At 38.8% G+C, this 14,414-nt stretch overlaps 2 protein-coding genes across 2 annotated transcripts in view; both read right to left on the reverse strand.

Moving 5' to 3' along the window:
- The window catches only part of grk3 (G protein-coupled receptor kinase 3), a 44,818-nt gene extending 35,786 nt beyond the window's left edge, over positions 1 to 9,032 (reverse strand). The window contains exon 1 of the mRNA XM_072658692.1: positions 6,527 to 9,032. Coding sequence (XP_072514793.1) covers positions 6,527 to 6,639 — 113 coding nt within the window. The 5' untranslated portion in view covers positions 6,640 to 9,032. The remainder of the gene's footprint in view (positions 1 to 6,526) is intronic.
- A 1,353-nt stretch (positions 9,033 to 10,385) lies between these two features.
- cryba4 (crystallin, beta A4) lies at positions 10,386 to 13,205 on the reverse strand. The gene is made up of 6 exons (XM_072658239.1): positions 13,202 to 13,205; positions 12,675 to 12,718; positions 12,361 to 12,479; positions 11,068 to 11,209; positions 10,702 to 10,844; positions 10,386 to 10,533 (listed from the first exon to the last, which is right to left on the reverse strand). The coding sequence occupies exons 2-6, from the start codon at positions 12,711 to 12,713 to the stop codon at positions 10,386 to 10,388; spliced, it is 591 nt and encodes a 196-aa protein (XP_072514340.1). The 5' UTR covers positions 12,714 to 12,718; positions 13,202 to 13,205.
- Between the last annotated feature and the right edge of the window lie 1,209 nt (positions 13,206 to 14,414).

The raw sequence follows: 14,414 nt of genomic DNA on the forward strand, positions 1-14,414 counted from the left end.
GAATGTAGCAGAGCTGCGCTAGCTCTACAACTCTGCATACACTCTGCTTAGAGATAACAACATTCCTTTTGTTATTGCCCACCCCTTTTCTCAACAGTTTAATTTCTTAAAAGACTGTCTCCAAACACTTTATTTAACTTAAGAGATGCACTGCAAAATTTCTATCAGAAAATTACTGACTGAAATGCACAAATCGCAAGAAGGCCCTTGAACTTAAATGAAATGTTCTTGGCATCAATGACCAACTATTTATCAAAAAACAATCAAGAACAAAACACATTAAAGAAAGGATATATATATTCCACACAGTATAATGGCCAAAGAATACAATCATAAAAATAAAATCAACTGATTAAAAGCCACTAGACTTAAATGACATTTCCAGCCACAAACCTTTCTCAGCTTTTAAGAAACAATAAATTCAATAATAAAAAAAGTGCACCAAATACAAATTTCCTTTTGACAAGAAACTTTAAGGTTTCTTGTCAGAAATGCGTTTGCCAATGCTAAAATCTCATGTACAACTATGTAGACGGAACAGTAATGCTGCCACCAAACCGGTTAAGCAATGTCATTTTCAAATACCATGATTATTTCTTTTTTTTTAATTATTTAATCTCGTTTTTGAAAATTTATGTTTAACTGTAAACCCTTTAACACTAATTGTTAGATTAATTGACTATTTGAAAAAAATAAAGTGCAACACATTTAACAATCTTTTTGAGTAATGCTGTTTTTTTAGTACATTGTGTTCTCAATGAGTGCTGTTTCAGCAAAAGTTAACTTTTTCCTAACAAAATGACAAAGTAGTCCAGAAATCAAATAACGTATCTCACAAACACACAGTACATGGCTCTTCATGTATCCTACGCAGTGGGGCAAAAGGTATTTAGTCAGTCACTGATTGTGCAAGTTCTCCTACTTACAATGATAAGAGAGGTCTGTAATTTTAATCATAGGTACACTTCAACTATGAAATCACATTGTAGGATTTTTTAAATAATTGTTTTGTAAATTATAGTGGAAAATAAGTATTTGGTCACCCACAAACAAGCAAGTTATCTGGCTCTCACAGACCTGTAACTTCTTCTTTAAGAAGCTCGCCTGTCCTCCACTTGTTACCTGTATTAATGGCACCTGTTTGACCTCATTTTCTGTATAAAAGACACCTGTCCACAGCCTCAAACAGTCAAACTCCAAACCTAACCATGGCCAAGATCAAAGAGCTGTCAAAGGACACCAGGAAGAAAATTGTAGACCTGCACCAGGCTGGGAAGAGTGAATCTACAATAGACAAGCAGGTTGGTGTGAAGAAATCAACTGTGGGAGCAATTGTAAGAAAATGGAAGACCACTGATAATCTCTCTCGATCTGGGGCCCCACGGAAGATCTCAGCCCGCGGGGTCAAAATGATCATGAACGGTGAACAAAAAATCCCAGAACTACACGGAGGGACCTGATGAATGACCTGCAGAGAGCTGGGACCAAAGTAACAAAGGCTACCATCAGTGACATACTACGCCGAGAGGGACTCAAATCCTGCAGTGCCAGGCATGTCCCCCTGCTTAAGCCAGTATATGTCCAGCCCGTCTAAAGTTTGCCAGAGAGCATATGGATGATCCAGAAGAGGATTGGGACAATATCATGTGGTCAGGTGAAACCAAAATAAAACAAAACTTTTTGGTAAAAGGTCAACTCGTCATGTTTGGAGGAAGAAGAATGCTGAGTTGCATCCAAAGAACACCACACCTACTGTTAAGAATGGGGGTGGAAGCATCATGCATTGGGGCTGTTTTTCTGCAAAGGGGACAGAACGACTGATCCGTGTTAAGGGAAGAATGAACGAGGCCATGCATTGTGAGATTTTAAGCCAAAACCTCCTTCCATTAATGAGAGCATTGAAGACGGAACGTGGCTGGGTCTTCCAGCATTACAATGATCCCAAACACACCGCTCGGGCAACAAAGGAGTGGCTCTGTAAAAAGCATTTTAAGGTCCTGGCGTGGCCTAGCCAGTCTCCAGACCTCAACCCCATAGAAAATTTGCGGAGGGAGTTGAAAGTCCGTGTTGCCCAGCGACAGCCCCAAAATATCACTGCTCTAGAGGAGATCTGCATGGAGGAAAGGGCCAAAATACCAGCTACAGTGCGTGCAAACCTGGTGAAGACTCACAGGAAACGTTTGACCTCTGTCATTGCCAACAAAGGTTATGTTACAAAATACTTCTGTTCACTTATTTTCCACCATTATTTACAAATAAATTCTTTAAAAATCCTACAATGTGATTTCTGGGACTAAATACTTCTTTGCCGCACAGTGTGTGTGTGTGTGTGTGTGTGTGTGTGTGTGTGTGTGTGTGTGTAGTAGTAATGTTTTGTTGAAAGAACACAAGGGGCTGTGGAACTGATGACCCTGTGCTGTGGAGGGCTCAGAAGCAAGAGGAAAGTGCATGGTCATACTAAACTTAATGTATTCAAGGTTACATTAAACACACAATCTAAAAATGGTTAAAACAAAAAACAAAAAAAACAAACAAAAAACTAAGACTACATTCTGACTGGACTTTTAGAGGCACAAATAAAATGTGGCCTACACACCTCACAGACAAGAAATCTGACTTATGTGGACTATATATGTTGGCAGAGAGCCATATAACTTTTCACAATTAGTCCTTTTTTGACTATTTTCCTCCACACAGTATAATGGCCACAGAATACAATCATAAAAAAAAAAAATCAATTGATTACAAGCCGCTACAGACTTAAATGGCATTTCCAGCCACAAACCTTTCCTAGTTTTTAACTTGGCAAAAATGTCTTCTCAAGATGAATGTACAACTATGTAGACAGAAGACAAATACAGTAATGCTGCCACCAAACAGGTTAAGCAATGTCATTTTCAAGTATCAATATTTTCTAAGGATCAAAAACCTAGAGACGTGTGAGGTGGCATGCTCAAACCTGGTCCAAATCACAATTAGAAAGGTGCACAGTACAGCACTTTACCTCCCCACATAACTTTCAAGGCACAAACAAACAAAAAAAACTCATATGGACATAAAGACATACGGATGCATGCTCCAATTTTACATGCCCACTGTGGAAAACATTAGAACACAAGATCATTTTCATGTTCCACTGTAAAAGAGTTCTACACTGCAGACATATAAATTGTTTTGTTTTCTTCTGAGAACTTTCCTCCCTGCTGTAGAATGTGAATAATGGCCATTTATGGGGTCTAGGACACCAGAGGGCACTGTTAGAACACAGTGGTGTGGCAGTAAAAACGCAGCATACGAACTGGATCGTGCTTAAAATAGACATCCAAACATGCCTGGATCGCTTCGGACATCTGCGCCATAAAAAAAAAAATCAATTATTTAGGTTTTTGAAAAACTAATGAAATAATGACAAACATCACATACATCATATAACAAAAAAACATTATATAAAATAGGATCAAATCTCAGTTTTTTGCCCAGCTCTAAAACACCTGCTGCCACTTTCTGAATGTCAGAGTTAAGCAGTGAAGGAGAGCATTTACATTTTTTAAACTGTAGCTATTTCCAATCAAAAATACATTTTTTCCCAAACTTAGGTTTCCAGATGCCAGATGTGATCCACTCAGCAATGTTGGACTTAAAGTCTGCTCTAGGGAGCTAGCTAGCAAGCACACTATTATTTTTTAAATATTATTCAGAAATGACAACCAACTACTTCAAACATTTTTTTTTTTAATTTACAAAATTTAATCAGGTGGAGAACTAAACTTTTATCTAGGTCAACCTCACATAGGTTAATATGGCAATGCCCAGAGTATGTTGCTGTGTATTTCCTCCCCAGATGAGCATTTGTTTCTTGGATTCTGTGTAAAGGTAGTCTTCTGCCTCAAAATCATCACTCACAGATGTACATGGAAGACCTGACATCTATTACACATTATTCTTGCTACAACTATTTGGTTCCCATTGGCTATCTGCACATCCATGTATTCATTTATGTGCACTTGTTTCAACTAGTCTGACAGGGAAAAAAGTTTGCAAGACGCTGCCTGTTGTGCATGCTGAGACAATACGAAGCAGTATAATAGTTGCTAAATTGAAAAAAGTAAAGTTTGGCATTACATCTTTAAATGTTATTTCAGGGGTTGTCTTTCCCAGTTTATTTACTAGTAAATTATATCTGTCGCGTCACCTCTCATTTCAGACAGGTGCACCACTTTGTTGCATTTGCATTTGCATTTTTTGTAGCCTTGCTATGAGAATTGCCTTCTTCTACATGCCTCACAACACAACGGGTTTGTGGTGAGTTGTTTTGCATGTCATTTAAATGCCCCTTTTTCACAGGCAGTACTTGGCCATGTTGAGCAACAAAATCCATGGCACTCTCAGACATTAGTCTGCAAGAATAAGATACAGGTATACAGTGCTTTGTCAGAAATGTATTAAATTATACCAGCATTATTATTGTTTTACTGTTTATTAGTTCGTAAAGTATTAGTTAGTATTGTTTTGTTTCATTTCAGCTGCCTCAGTCAAATTTTACCTGTTCGGTATGTGAAAATGGATCACCTGCTCTATTATATATATTTTGTGTATTTAAAGACGGTAGCAGGTTTTATGTTGCTGTTGACTTATAAGAGAAAGTAAAATAGCTTTAAATTGTTTTAAGCTAAAGGTGGGAAAGGACATGTGGACATTGTCAATATTTACCTTTTTGACCAACTCCATGTGCAATTACATAAGTACACATTTACTGTATTACAAAAGTTACTTAATACTATGTGAAAAAAAATGGGCGGGTATTGATTTTGTTTATTAATGTCCAATACTCTCACTGGATGTGCTAGAGGAGGAACAGTACATGGGGATGTGGCTTTGTACAGTAAAGAGGAAATCCACAGGTGTGTCCCAAAATCTAGACTGCAGTGGAGGTAGGACAGGCCTTGCTAGCACTAGTATATAAGTATACACTGTTATGTATCAGACCCTGTCTGTGGTATAACCAATGACCGACAGATAGTAGCTTAATTAACATTCCTATTCTTAATTATGCTCTTGAGGCTAGTTCATGCTGCTGGCCAAAGAAACGCATATAAGCCAAAAGCAAAGACCCCTACTGATTCTTAAGGCTGAAAGCAACAAGTTGAACACAAATTAGAATATAACGTTAACTGACAGAATTGAGTAATAAAGAATGGATTCTTCAATCTTAAAATGTATGACAAGCTTCTTATAACAGCAATGATACAGCATGTATGCTGTACATAAACATCTGCATGCTTACACTTAAACACTGAAAACACAAAAACAAATCTGTAACAGCAGTTCTTGCTGAGCAACTGTATCATCAACCATTATTCTAAGTAGTGTTTAAAACACTACTGGGTTAAAATGTTATTTTAATTGAAGCTCATTTCAATGCTGGAACCTCTAAACTATAAAGCCCATAATGGCCTAACTGCAGTCACTGACTTGACTGATGTACCACAGCTTATTCTGACTACCCATTGCCAATAGACATAACCATAGAATGTTCTTATTAGCATGTACAGTAAGTTTCATTTGGTATACAATGCAAAGAACTGAAAAAACTTGAAGGTAAAATTAAAACTAAAGCAGCTTATTTAATCAACTGAATTAAGCAATGTTATATAACACTTCGGTTCATTATATTGTTTTACATCATACTTCCTCAGAACCAAATGATATCACTACTGTCTTGTACCATAATGCATTCTCCATCATTGATGAGACAGACTGCCATGCCTAGCATGCAGTGAATGTGATGTTTTAACCACTTCCTTTCAAAGTGCACAGCAGCGTTCTAACCAAACACTGGTCTCACATTCACTCCCAATGCTTGAGGCTTGCAAGTAAGGAGAAATGAATCACTGTTTGCCTAGAATAATTTAAAATGAAAATGAAGAGCAAAAAATGAATGTTACTTTAAAGTATAAAGCTGTGTTCTGCCACTATGGGACAACATACATTTATCTGTGAACCACTACACAGTATTGAGGTGAGAACCTTTGGGGTACCTTGTTACTGCAAAAGCAAATTTGTCAATTGGTCTGCACAAGATCTTAATCTGAAGAAAGATCTACAGGTGTTTAATTGATGGAAAACGTCACCGTTTACAATAAACACGGCTCTTATAATCTCTCTTTAAGATATTTGTGACAAATGTTAGATATAACTGTGCACAATGATCAACAAGGATGGACAGAGGTTCTTGTCGCCATTCACTGACATAACGTGCATTAGGCCTCTGCTTCGGTTTGAGCTTTAGTATGTTCAGGCAGCAATGAAAATGTACCGAGGTAAGAGAAAGGGGTTCAATGATCGATTCATTGTGCTTTGTGCTTGAAAAAAATGCAATTTTGCATTCTTACTTAAAAGTCATGACCATGACCAATACAAAACCATGCTGCCATACAATGCTAACTAACAGGCACTGTAAAGCTGTAACAGAAGAGAAGATGCGAAAGTGTTAATGGTGGGTAGAGGTTTGCTTCATCTTGGTTACCTGGGTTCGGGAAGGATGATTTTCTTACTCGCCCGGGCCGCTGGAGTAGATTTACTCTTCTCCATCGCCATCAAATAGCTGACATCGGCGAGAACTGCTTCTAGGTCCGCCATCTTCAACCCCGGGTCGACCGAATCAATACAGAACCAGACGCGAGGAGGTATGAGGGGGATCAGATATGATACGGCGTCGGAATCAACAGCAAAAGAGCTCTGAGGAAGCGGCAATGCGGGAGTCCAGAGAGAGCATCCAGTCGAACCTGTCGTTTCCTTTCGTATCCGCTTTCCAATCTCAAAAAACAGCCATTGTGACAGATCAAACAAGACTCGAGGAGAGAAAACGGGGAACGGCGTCGGCAGGTTCTCGTTTTTTTTTTTTTTTTTTCTTTTAAGAGGTAAAAAAAACAAATCGTAGGATGAACCAGGGCAACTATTCCAAAACAATCGCAGCTGGATATGATGGGAGCAATATTGATTAGTATTTTCCTTAGCCCCCCACCCCCTTTTCGTGAGGTGTTTTTTTTTTTTTTTGGCGAGAACCCACCTGCTGGTTATGACTGTCAAAACCGAGCTGAGGGAACGAACGTATATTCACACATAAAAATACTGTTAGCTAACGAGCTAATGTGGCTAGCCTGTACAACTCCGATATAAACTGGAGTCACTTCCAACGCCCGCCTCTTACAGAACAGAATCTGCACAAAAACAACGTAGGTTACTATAGACCAGAATAGATGTAGACTAAATGCAGATTTGTAGCTATACTGAAATACAAGCTTAAATCTGCGTTAAAATGACCAATTAAGAGCAAACCAGCTTACTGTGAGAACTGACAACATATATATATATATACATATGAAAAAAGGCGACTGGCGCTGATATTTTGAGGAAATTTCCAATTAATTCGAAGACAGAAGGCGTCAGATTTGACCGTTCGGACAAACTCGTGAACTAGCTATTGTTTTTCGCTTTCCCATAAAATTGTTCCCCAACCCAACACGAAGAAAATGTTGGTTTTATGTGGGCTCAGACATCTCTGGAAAGACAAATAATGGCTATTAAGTCGATGTGACGCGATCAGGTTAACAAGCCACCTAGCTAAATATATCCTGCTTCGCAAAGCTGGCAAAACAAAGCTGGTTTAACGACCTCTACTCTAATGCATTTAGAGATAGTAAGTTAATCTTTTAACCTGCAACTTTTACAAATTGATCGATCCAGCAGCTTTGTCAAGCCAGAGCTTCTCCATTTTCTTAGCAAAAAAGGGTGTTGTTACGACCGACTGACTGTCCACCGACGAACAGTCGATCCCCTGAAGGAAAACTAACGATTACAATATCGTGCAAACTGTCTGATTGTGTATACGCTAAATATAAAGCTCAACGCCTGTCGAAGAAACAGTAAAAAAAAAAAAAAGAAAAAAACTACACAGCTGTGGCTAAACCTAGCTACAGTCCTAAGCCCTCCTCATGCATCTGCTAGATCACACCACTCTTAAGTATTATAGCTATATACCCGTGTGTGTGTGTGTGTATATATATATATATATATATATATATAAAAATATATGTATGTCTATCTATCTATCTCTATATATACACACACACATATATTCTCTCTCCTATATATATATATATATATATATATATATATATATATATATATATATATATAGCTATATAATGCCCTTTTACTGAATGGTAAATCGTGCCAACTATCGCTATCGTTTTATGTTATTTCAATATGACTACCTGATGAGGGGGAGGGGAGGAGGGGGCGCCTAAAAAGGAAATTAGCCAGTTAGCATGCTATGCATGTTTCTGTTGAAGTCCTGAGAAACGTGTGTTAAAAGTGGTCCCACATGTTGTAGGTCGACACTGAACTGTTCAATTACACACGTAAAACTGGTGTTGTTATAAAAACGAGGACTGCAGTAGCCAAGCTAACTTCTGAGTTCTCTAAATCTAAAAGCTAGCTAACTCTTGCGGAACTTCATTTTCGTGGCTAACGCGCTAAGCTGGCTATCGGAAAACGACACCCGCCACTTAGCTGGTGGCTAACTAACTAAACTAAACACTTAAGCCTTCGTTGTTGACCCCTTAAAGCATTAGGTTAAAAGCCGTGTCGACGTAACCGCTTGTGTTGCGAGACATCCAGTCTTCACTGTACGTTCATCAACAGTAAAATAAGTCCTCGGTATTCTTGCTTCTCATCTTGACGAAACCCCCAACTCTGTCGTTAGCTCAACGCATCCGCGTTCGGGTGGTGAAACAGTCTCCAAACTGCTCACAGTCGTCAGACATAGTTTACAAAAATCCCTCCAAATTAGTCCGATTGTAATCAAGTCTCCAGGACGAACAAGCTGGCCCTTAATATCTGGTCTCCTCCTCCTCAGCAAATATCTAAAACCCTTAATATGTCATCTCTGAAGGACCTCGCCAGCCTCTCGACTCCGCTCGCTGTGAAGTGGACTCCAGACTGCTGCCTGCAGACAGGTCGCTGTGCGGGGAGCTGCACTTCCTCTCCGCGCTAACGCTCTACAAAACACGGCACTGGAGCACCGTCGGGTGGAGAGTGGAAGTCTAACAGCGCCATATTAGTCTGAGAAACCCTCATTATATAAAAAAAAACAAACGCAATATTTTTTATTGAAATGAATGGCATTAATCTGACGCGCTAATCCCACTCTTACATGTGAATAATGATACAATACTACACACAACAAACTACTTGACAGTCCTTATCTATCTCGCAATGATTTTGCAATGATACGTTGTCATGCCTGTATACATACTTATTAAACTGCATATTATACTTATACTTGTATAGCATAGAGCATACTTTTGCCAGAAAATTCTGAACACGTCACACCACAGTATACAATTTATTTAATTATGCACTCTTTGCATATATATATATATATATATATATAAGATAAGATAAGATAGTCCTTTATTAGTCCCGCAGTGGGGAAATTCACACAATATATATTTAAATATATATATTGTATTATGATGTTTGTGCTTTGCAACCTGCTCCAGTGTTATGTTTTAGGTGACGTCCCATATAGACCTAAGCCCTGAATCAATTGTGAATCAACTTTTTCTTTATGAACACGTTGTATGGCGCTTTTACGTATTATTTCTGTAAACCCCTCTAAGGCATGTGCTTTTTAAACCGCAGTGATGCAGTTTGCCTACGTGGCTCCCTCTGTTGGACAGTGAACGCAAGTCAACTTTAAAGGAGTGGAATTTCGATTTTCTAATTATAACTATAATTGAACCGTTAGTGTGAGCAAAAATATTCTCTTTCTGAAAACAAACTTACACACAGTGGTGATGATGGGAAACCCAGACGCCTGAATAATTAAATCCTATTAAAAGATATAGTAGTGGTGGTGCATTATATTCAGGGTATGTTGGGACCCCCCCCCCCCATCTTTTTGTTTAACATATTACTAAAAATTTCAGGTGACACGTTTAGGTTTACTGATTTTGGATAAGAAATAAAACAATTTTGTATTTGCAAAAATTTGTCTACATCAAATTTGTATACATCAAGATTTAAAAAATCACTTAGTAGAGTCTGCAGGTCTAAAGAACATTACATGCTGATAGACTATAGACTATATATGTGGATATTTTCTGTACTCTAGACGTGTTTTATTTATTTATAAAATGTAATATTATATCTTTTATCTATTATGTAGATAAAACATAGCTGTGTAAATTCAGGTTTAGAGCAATTATAGATAGAGCAACAGAAGTTAACAGATACCAAGAGGTCAGTGAAGTTAAAGAAAGACAGTTTATTTAGCACTGGGCAATAGGAGGATGAGAGGGGTAAGTGGAAGAGCTGAGTTACTGCTGGATACGGCGGATGGACTGGATCTGAGGAGTCTGACAGTGAGAGCCAAACTCCCTGAAGTGTTTGTACTCCCCACCATGGCGGTCACACTCCATGATGTACTGCCAGCCACGGTAGCCAGGGTACTGGTAACAGACAAACCTGTGGACATATAAATATAAAAGATGCAAAAATAAATAAATAAATATCTTATGAATATTTAAATCACCCCTAACACTCTTTATAAGAAAGCAGTTTAGTGGTTGCAAGTGAGGTGTAGAGAAAGATAAAAAATGTATAGAAGATAAAGTCATTGGAATTAATTCTTACGCTCCAGAGTGAAGGCGCATGGAGCCCACTTCGTTGTTACACCATCCCATGCCCTGCAGTGAGGGGTAGTCATCGCTGAGTTCTCCCTTACGACCCAGGTAGTTCTCCCTCTCATAGATGGTCATCCTGCACTCCCTGTGGTTCTGTGGTGTTAGAAATGTATTCTTGTGTTGAGCCTAATAAACACTACCTTGCAACAGGTTATTACAGTTTTTAATTAAAAAATAATGCCTATTTACGTTTATGGGCCCTTTAGAACAAGAAGATTTAAAAAGAGGATCAAAAGAGTAAGCAGTTTGGAATTTCACACACATTTGTTTTATGTAGCTTGCAAATTTGAAAGCATATCAAACTTTGAAAACTTACAGCGCATGAGATAGGCCTAAAGGAGGTCATTCTCTCAATGTGGTAGGCATTGCTTCCTCCAAAGGCATCACACTGAGGGTACTCTCCACGCTCCAGCACAAACTGCTGGCCCTGAAAAGAGGGATGCTCATAGCCCACCCACCTATGGAACAGGACCATTGTTAGACAGAGAAGCATCGGCCAGAGGAAAAGCCATCAGTATTATGAAACTGGATAATGTTTGTAATACACTTGTGCTAAAACTGCCACCACACATTATACATATACACATCTGGATATATTTAACTCATTTTTGTTTTGGGTACATGGGCCAAGATTTGTGCTTTACACCCCAAATGTTTAACCGTAACCTTTTAAAGCAGCACTGTGTAGCATTTACATTCAAAGCATATCGAGAGAGATAAGCATCTTGGCCTTCTAGGCTTGGCGCACTGCTAACCGCAGAACGATATTTGCCAGAACTGTGCACTGCTGAAGTCATATTTGTCATATGAGTAAAGTCTTGTAATATTACTGTAATATTACCAAATTTGATGGTTCTTTCGGAGTGGATACCAGCATAAATATCTGACTTCAGGGGGAGCTCAGGGGCAAAAAAATCAGTTCTTGCATAATACTGCTTAAAACCACAAGGTCCTGACATAAGGCCTACATTTTAATTCCTAATTTACCTTTATGACATTTGGCAGGCATGACTTACAATTTAATCAAATTACGGAAGTAAGCAAATTCAGTATTAAAAGTCTTGCCAATTCTAACATGTATAGTAAAACATGCCTGCTTGAGCAAAGAACTGAACCCAAGTCTACGACATGGAGAACTGCGACTACACCACAGATTATTCCCTCCTCATCCTTTAGAAATACACCACAACACAGTGATTTTCCCTGCTGAAAGTGTGCTGGAGCAGAGAAAGCACTACATATAAAAAAGGTAGCCACATCAGGGGTTTCACAGTCCAGTAAAAGATCACAAAACTGCAGAGTTTAGCATTCTAACATTTAACTAACTTGTCATCTTAATAACTTAATCTTCATGCGTTAAATGTGGTATGTTAGAGGAGGGAAATCATTGTTCTCTGCAGAGGTGTGGCCCTCAGGTTTCTGAGACCTGAATTTCCAAAATGTCTTACTTACGTGGTACTTTTATCGTTACTGAATAATTAAGCTACAGTTTAAGAGGTTAGACAATCACTGTGAAGGCACAGATATTCTACTAAATAACCACTGGCTGAACTCAAAAATAAAATAAAAAAAATGCTCATGCTGGCATGACACAGTGGTATTCACTTACGCTCCACTCTCTACCCTCAGTGAGCGAACACTCTCAAAACCGAACTCCATAACATTGCAACACTCGGAGGTGAACTCATGATGGCGACCCTGGAAGCACTCCTCATCGTACACGATGATCTGGAAGACAGAGGTTGGTCACCTTGATGTTCTTTTTGTCTTGTATTAACTAAAGTGAGTATCATAAAGTATTTACCACTACATCACAATAACATGTACAATAATCTCAACACCTCAAGGAATAACCTTAATGTGGCCTATTTCTGAGTCTACAAAACAACATTATATTGTCATGAGATACATTATCAAGCATACCTTCCAGTGGCCTGAGAACTTGGTACAATGATGAGACATCTTGGCTGCAGCAAAACAACAAATATTTTTTATGTAAACAGAGTAGCTCTAAATCACTTTTCTTATGCTAAGATATACTTGACATGATATTAAAAACACCAATGAAAAATACATAAAGACATAAAATGTTTTATAACATTATATGCAACTGTATTTATACATAAAACTCCCTGCTGTGAATAGCAATCACATACAATTACCATTCAATCATTTTAAATCCCTTGGTTGTGTGGCCAGCTAAATTAGGCCTGTGTGTAAAACATCATATACCTTTGTAAATACAAGTTTTTTTGGTAAGTTTAGCCAAGTTGTCCGATCCAGACTACTTCCAATCACAGTGAGCTTAAAGGCATTAGATTCTGCCCCTCATTCAATTCTTGCCAGGCCACTGGGCTGGCTTCACACCGCATGCATATGAAGGAAGTGGGGAAAGAGATGGGCTGTGGACCTGGGGAGGGGAGCCAAGGGGAGAGCAGAGAAGAACTCACCTCGCTTCGATGCCCTTGGGACGTCCTGATGAGAGTGAAACCTGGCACGCGTGTCTACCCTTTTAAAGCCTCCCCTGGCAAAAGGCCCAGCTAAAAACTCTGGATCAGCAGCAAGGGAGGGGCCCAAGCATTGTGTGTCTGACAATGGCGGGGTTAAATCTATAGAGCAGAAGTGCAAACACCACACTATGTCCACACTGGAGTCTCCATGGTAGACAGGACACAGGATTCATACATGTTGTGTGACTGTCCCGTCCCATAAAGGTCCGTGTGAATGACATGGGGATGCAGAGCATGAGAAGGTGGAGCTGAGGTGTTCCCCATGTGCCATCTTTGGTGCCCTGCAAGCACTACGATGGTTGGGCCACGCTTGGTGTTGCTCTGTGAACATCTGCACAAATGCACGAGTGAGAACGATGTCTGAGTGAGGGGAGGTCACTGTACACTCACCATGATGTAACACAAGCATCATGCAACATCAAGTGAATGACAAAATTATTATTAATCTTAATTAAACTCTACTAAAAGAAGCATTTGCCCTTTTCCAGTTTGCACATCCACAGGGATTTGGCACAATTCCCAAGACAGCAAATGGAAATTTATGAGAGTAATCAATTATATTTTATTCATGGAGCTATTAGGACAATAATTTTCACTAGTTCAGTAACATGCATGAAAAATACAGTAAGCAACAACAACAAAACTGCTATGTCGCTTTATGAAATACTTCCTTTGTCACTATCATTGTTTATGCCAAAAAGCTGAAATCAGTTCAACTGAGCTACCTAGGGAAATGAAAACATAAATAACCTTCCCACGGTGCTGCAATCACTGCATTTACGCAATAAGTCTTGTCTCCTCAATGAAGGTCATATTTGTGCAGGTGTTGCTGCACAGTAGAATAATGCACCATCATTTCAGAGTCAGATACATCTTCCGTTAGTCTACAGGTCTTTTGTAGTCAAGCAGGGGTTCGGATATGTCTGTATAGCAATCCTACCAGTACCAGTTTAACAGTGTAACAGTTCTCTTGAAAGGTTTTCTTAATTACATTATGAACTGAGGAAACCTGAAAATGTTTTGCTATCTTCTTATAGCCTCCGACAAGATTTGAGGAGTCAAAACATTTTATGAAGCTTTAACATTTGCATCCCCTGGCCTATCCATGATTATAAACAAGCCATAGCTCTATAAAGCTTATTAAGGACAGAGA

The sequence above is a fragment of the Salminus brasiliensis genome, chromosome 16 (assembly GCF_030463535.1).
Source record: "Salminus brasiliensis chromosome 16, fSalBra1.hap2, whole genome shotgun sequence".
Taxonomy (NCBI): Eukaryota; Metazoa; Chordata; class Actinopteri; order Characiformes; family Bryconidae; genus Salminus; species Salminus brasiliensis.

What these genes read in the sequence shown, in the direction of transcription:
- cryba4 (XM_072658239.1), bottom strand. Translation starts at nt 12,713, where the DNA reads ATGTCTCATCATTGTACCAAGTTCTCAGGCCACTGGAAG. An exon ending in AGTTCTCAGGCCACTGGAAG is followed by an intron (nt 12,480 to 12,674) that starts GTATGCTTGATA and finishes TCTGTCTTCCAG; the next exon opens with ATCATCGTGTACGATGAGGA. An exon ending in TTAGGCCTATCTCATGCGCT is followed by an intron (nt 10,845 to 11,067) that starts GTAAGTTTTCAA and finishes CTAACACCACAG; the next exon opens with AACCACAGGGAGTGCAGGAT.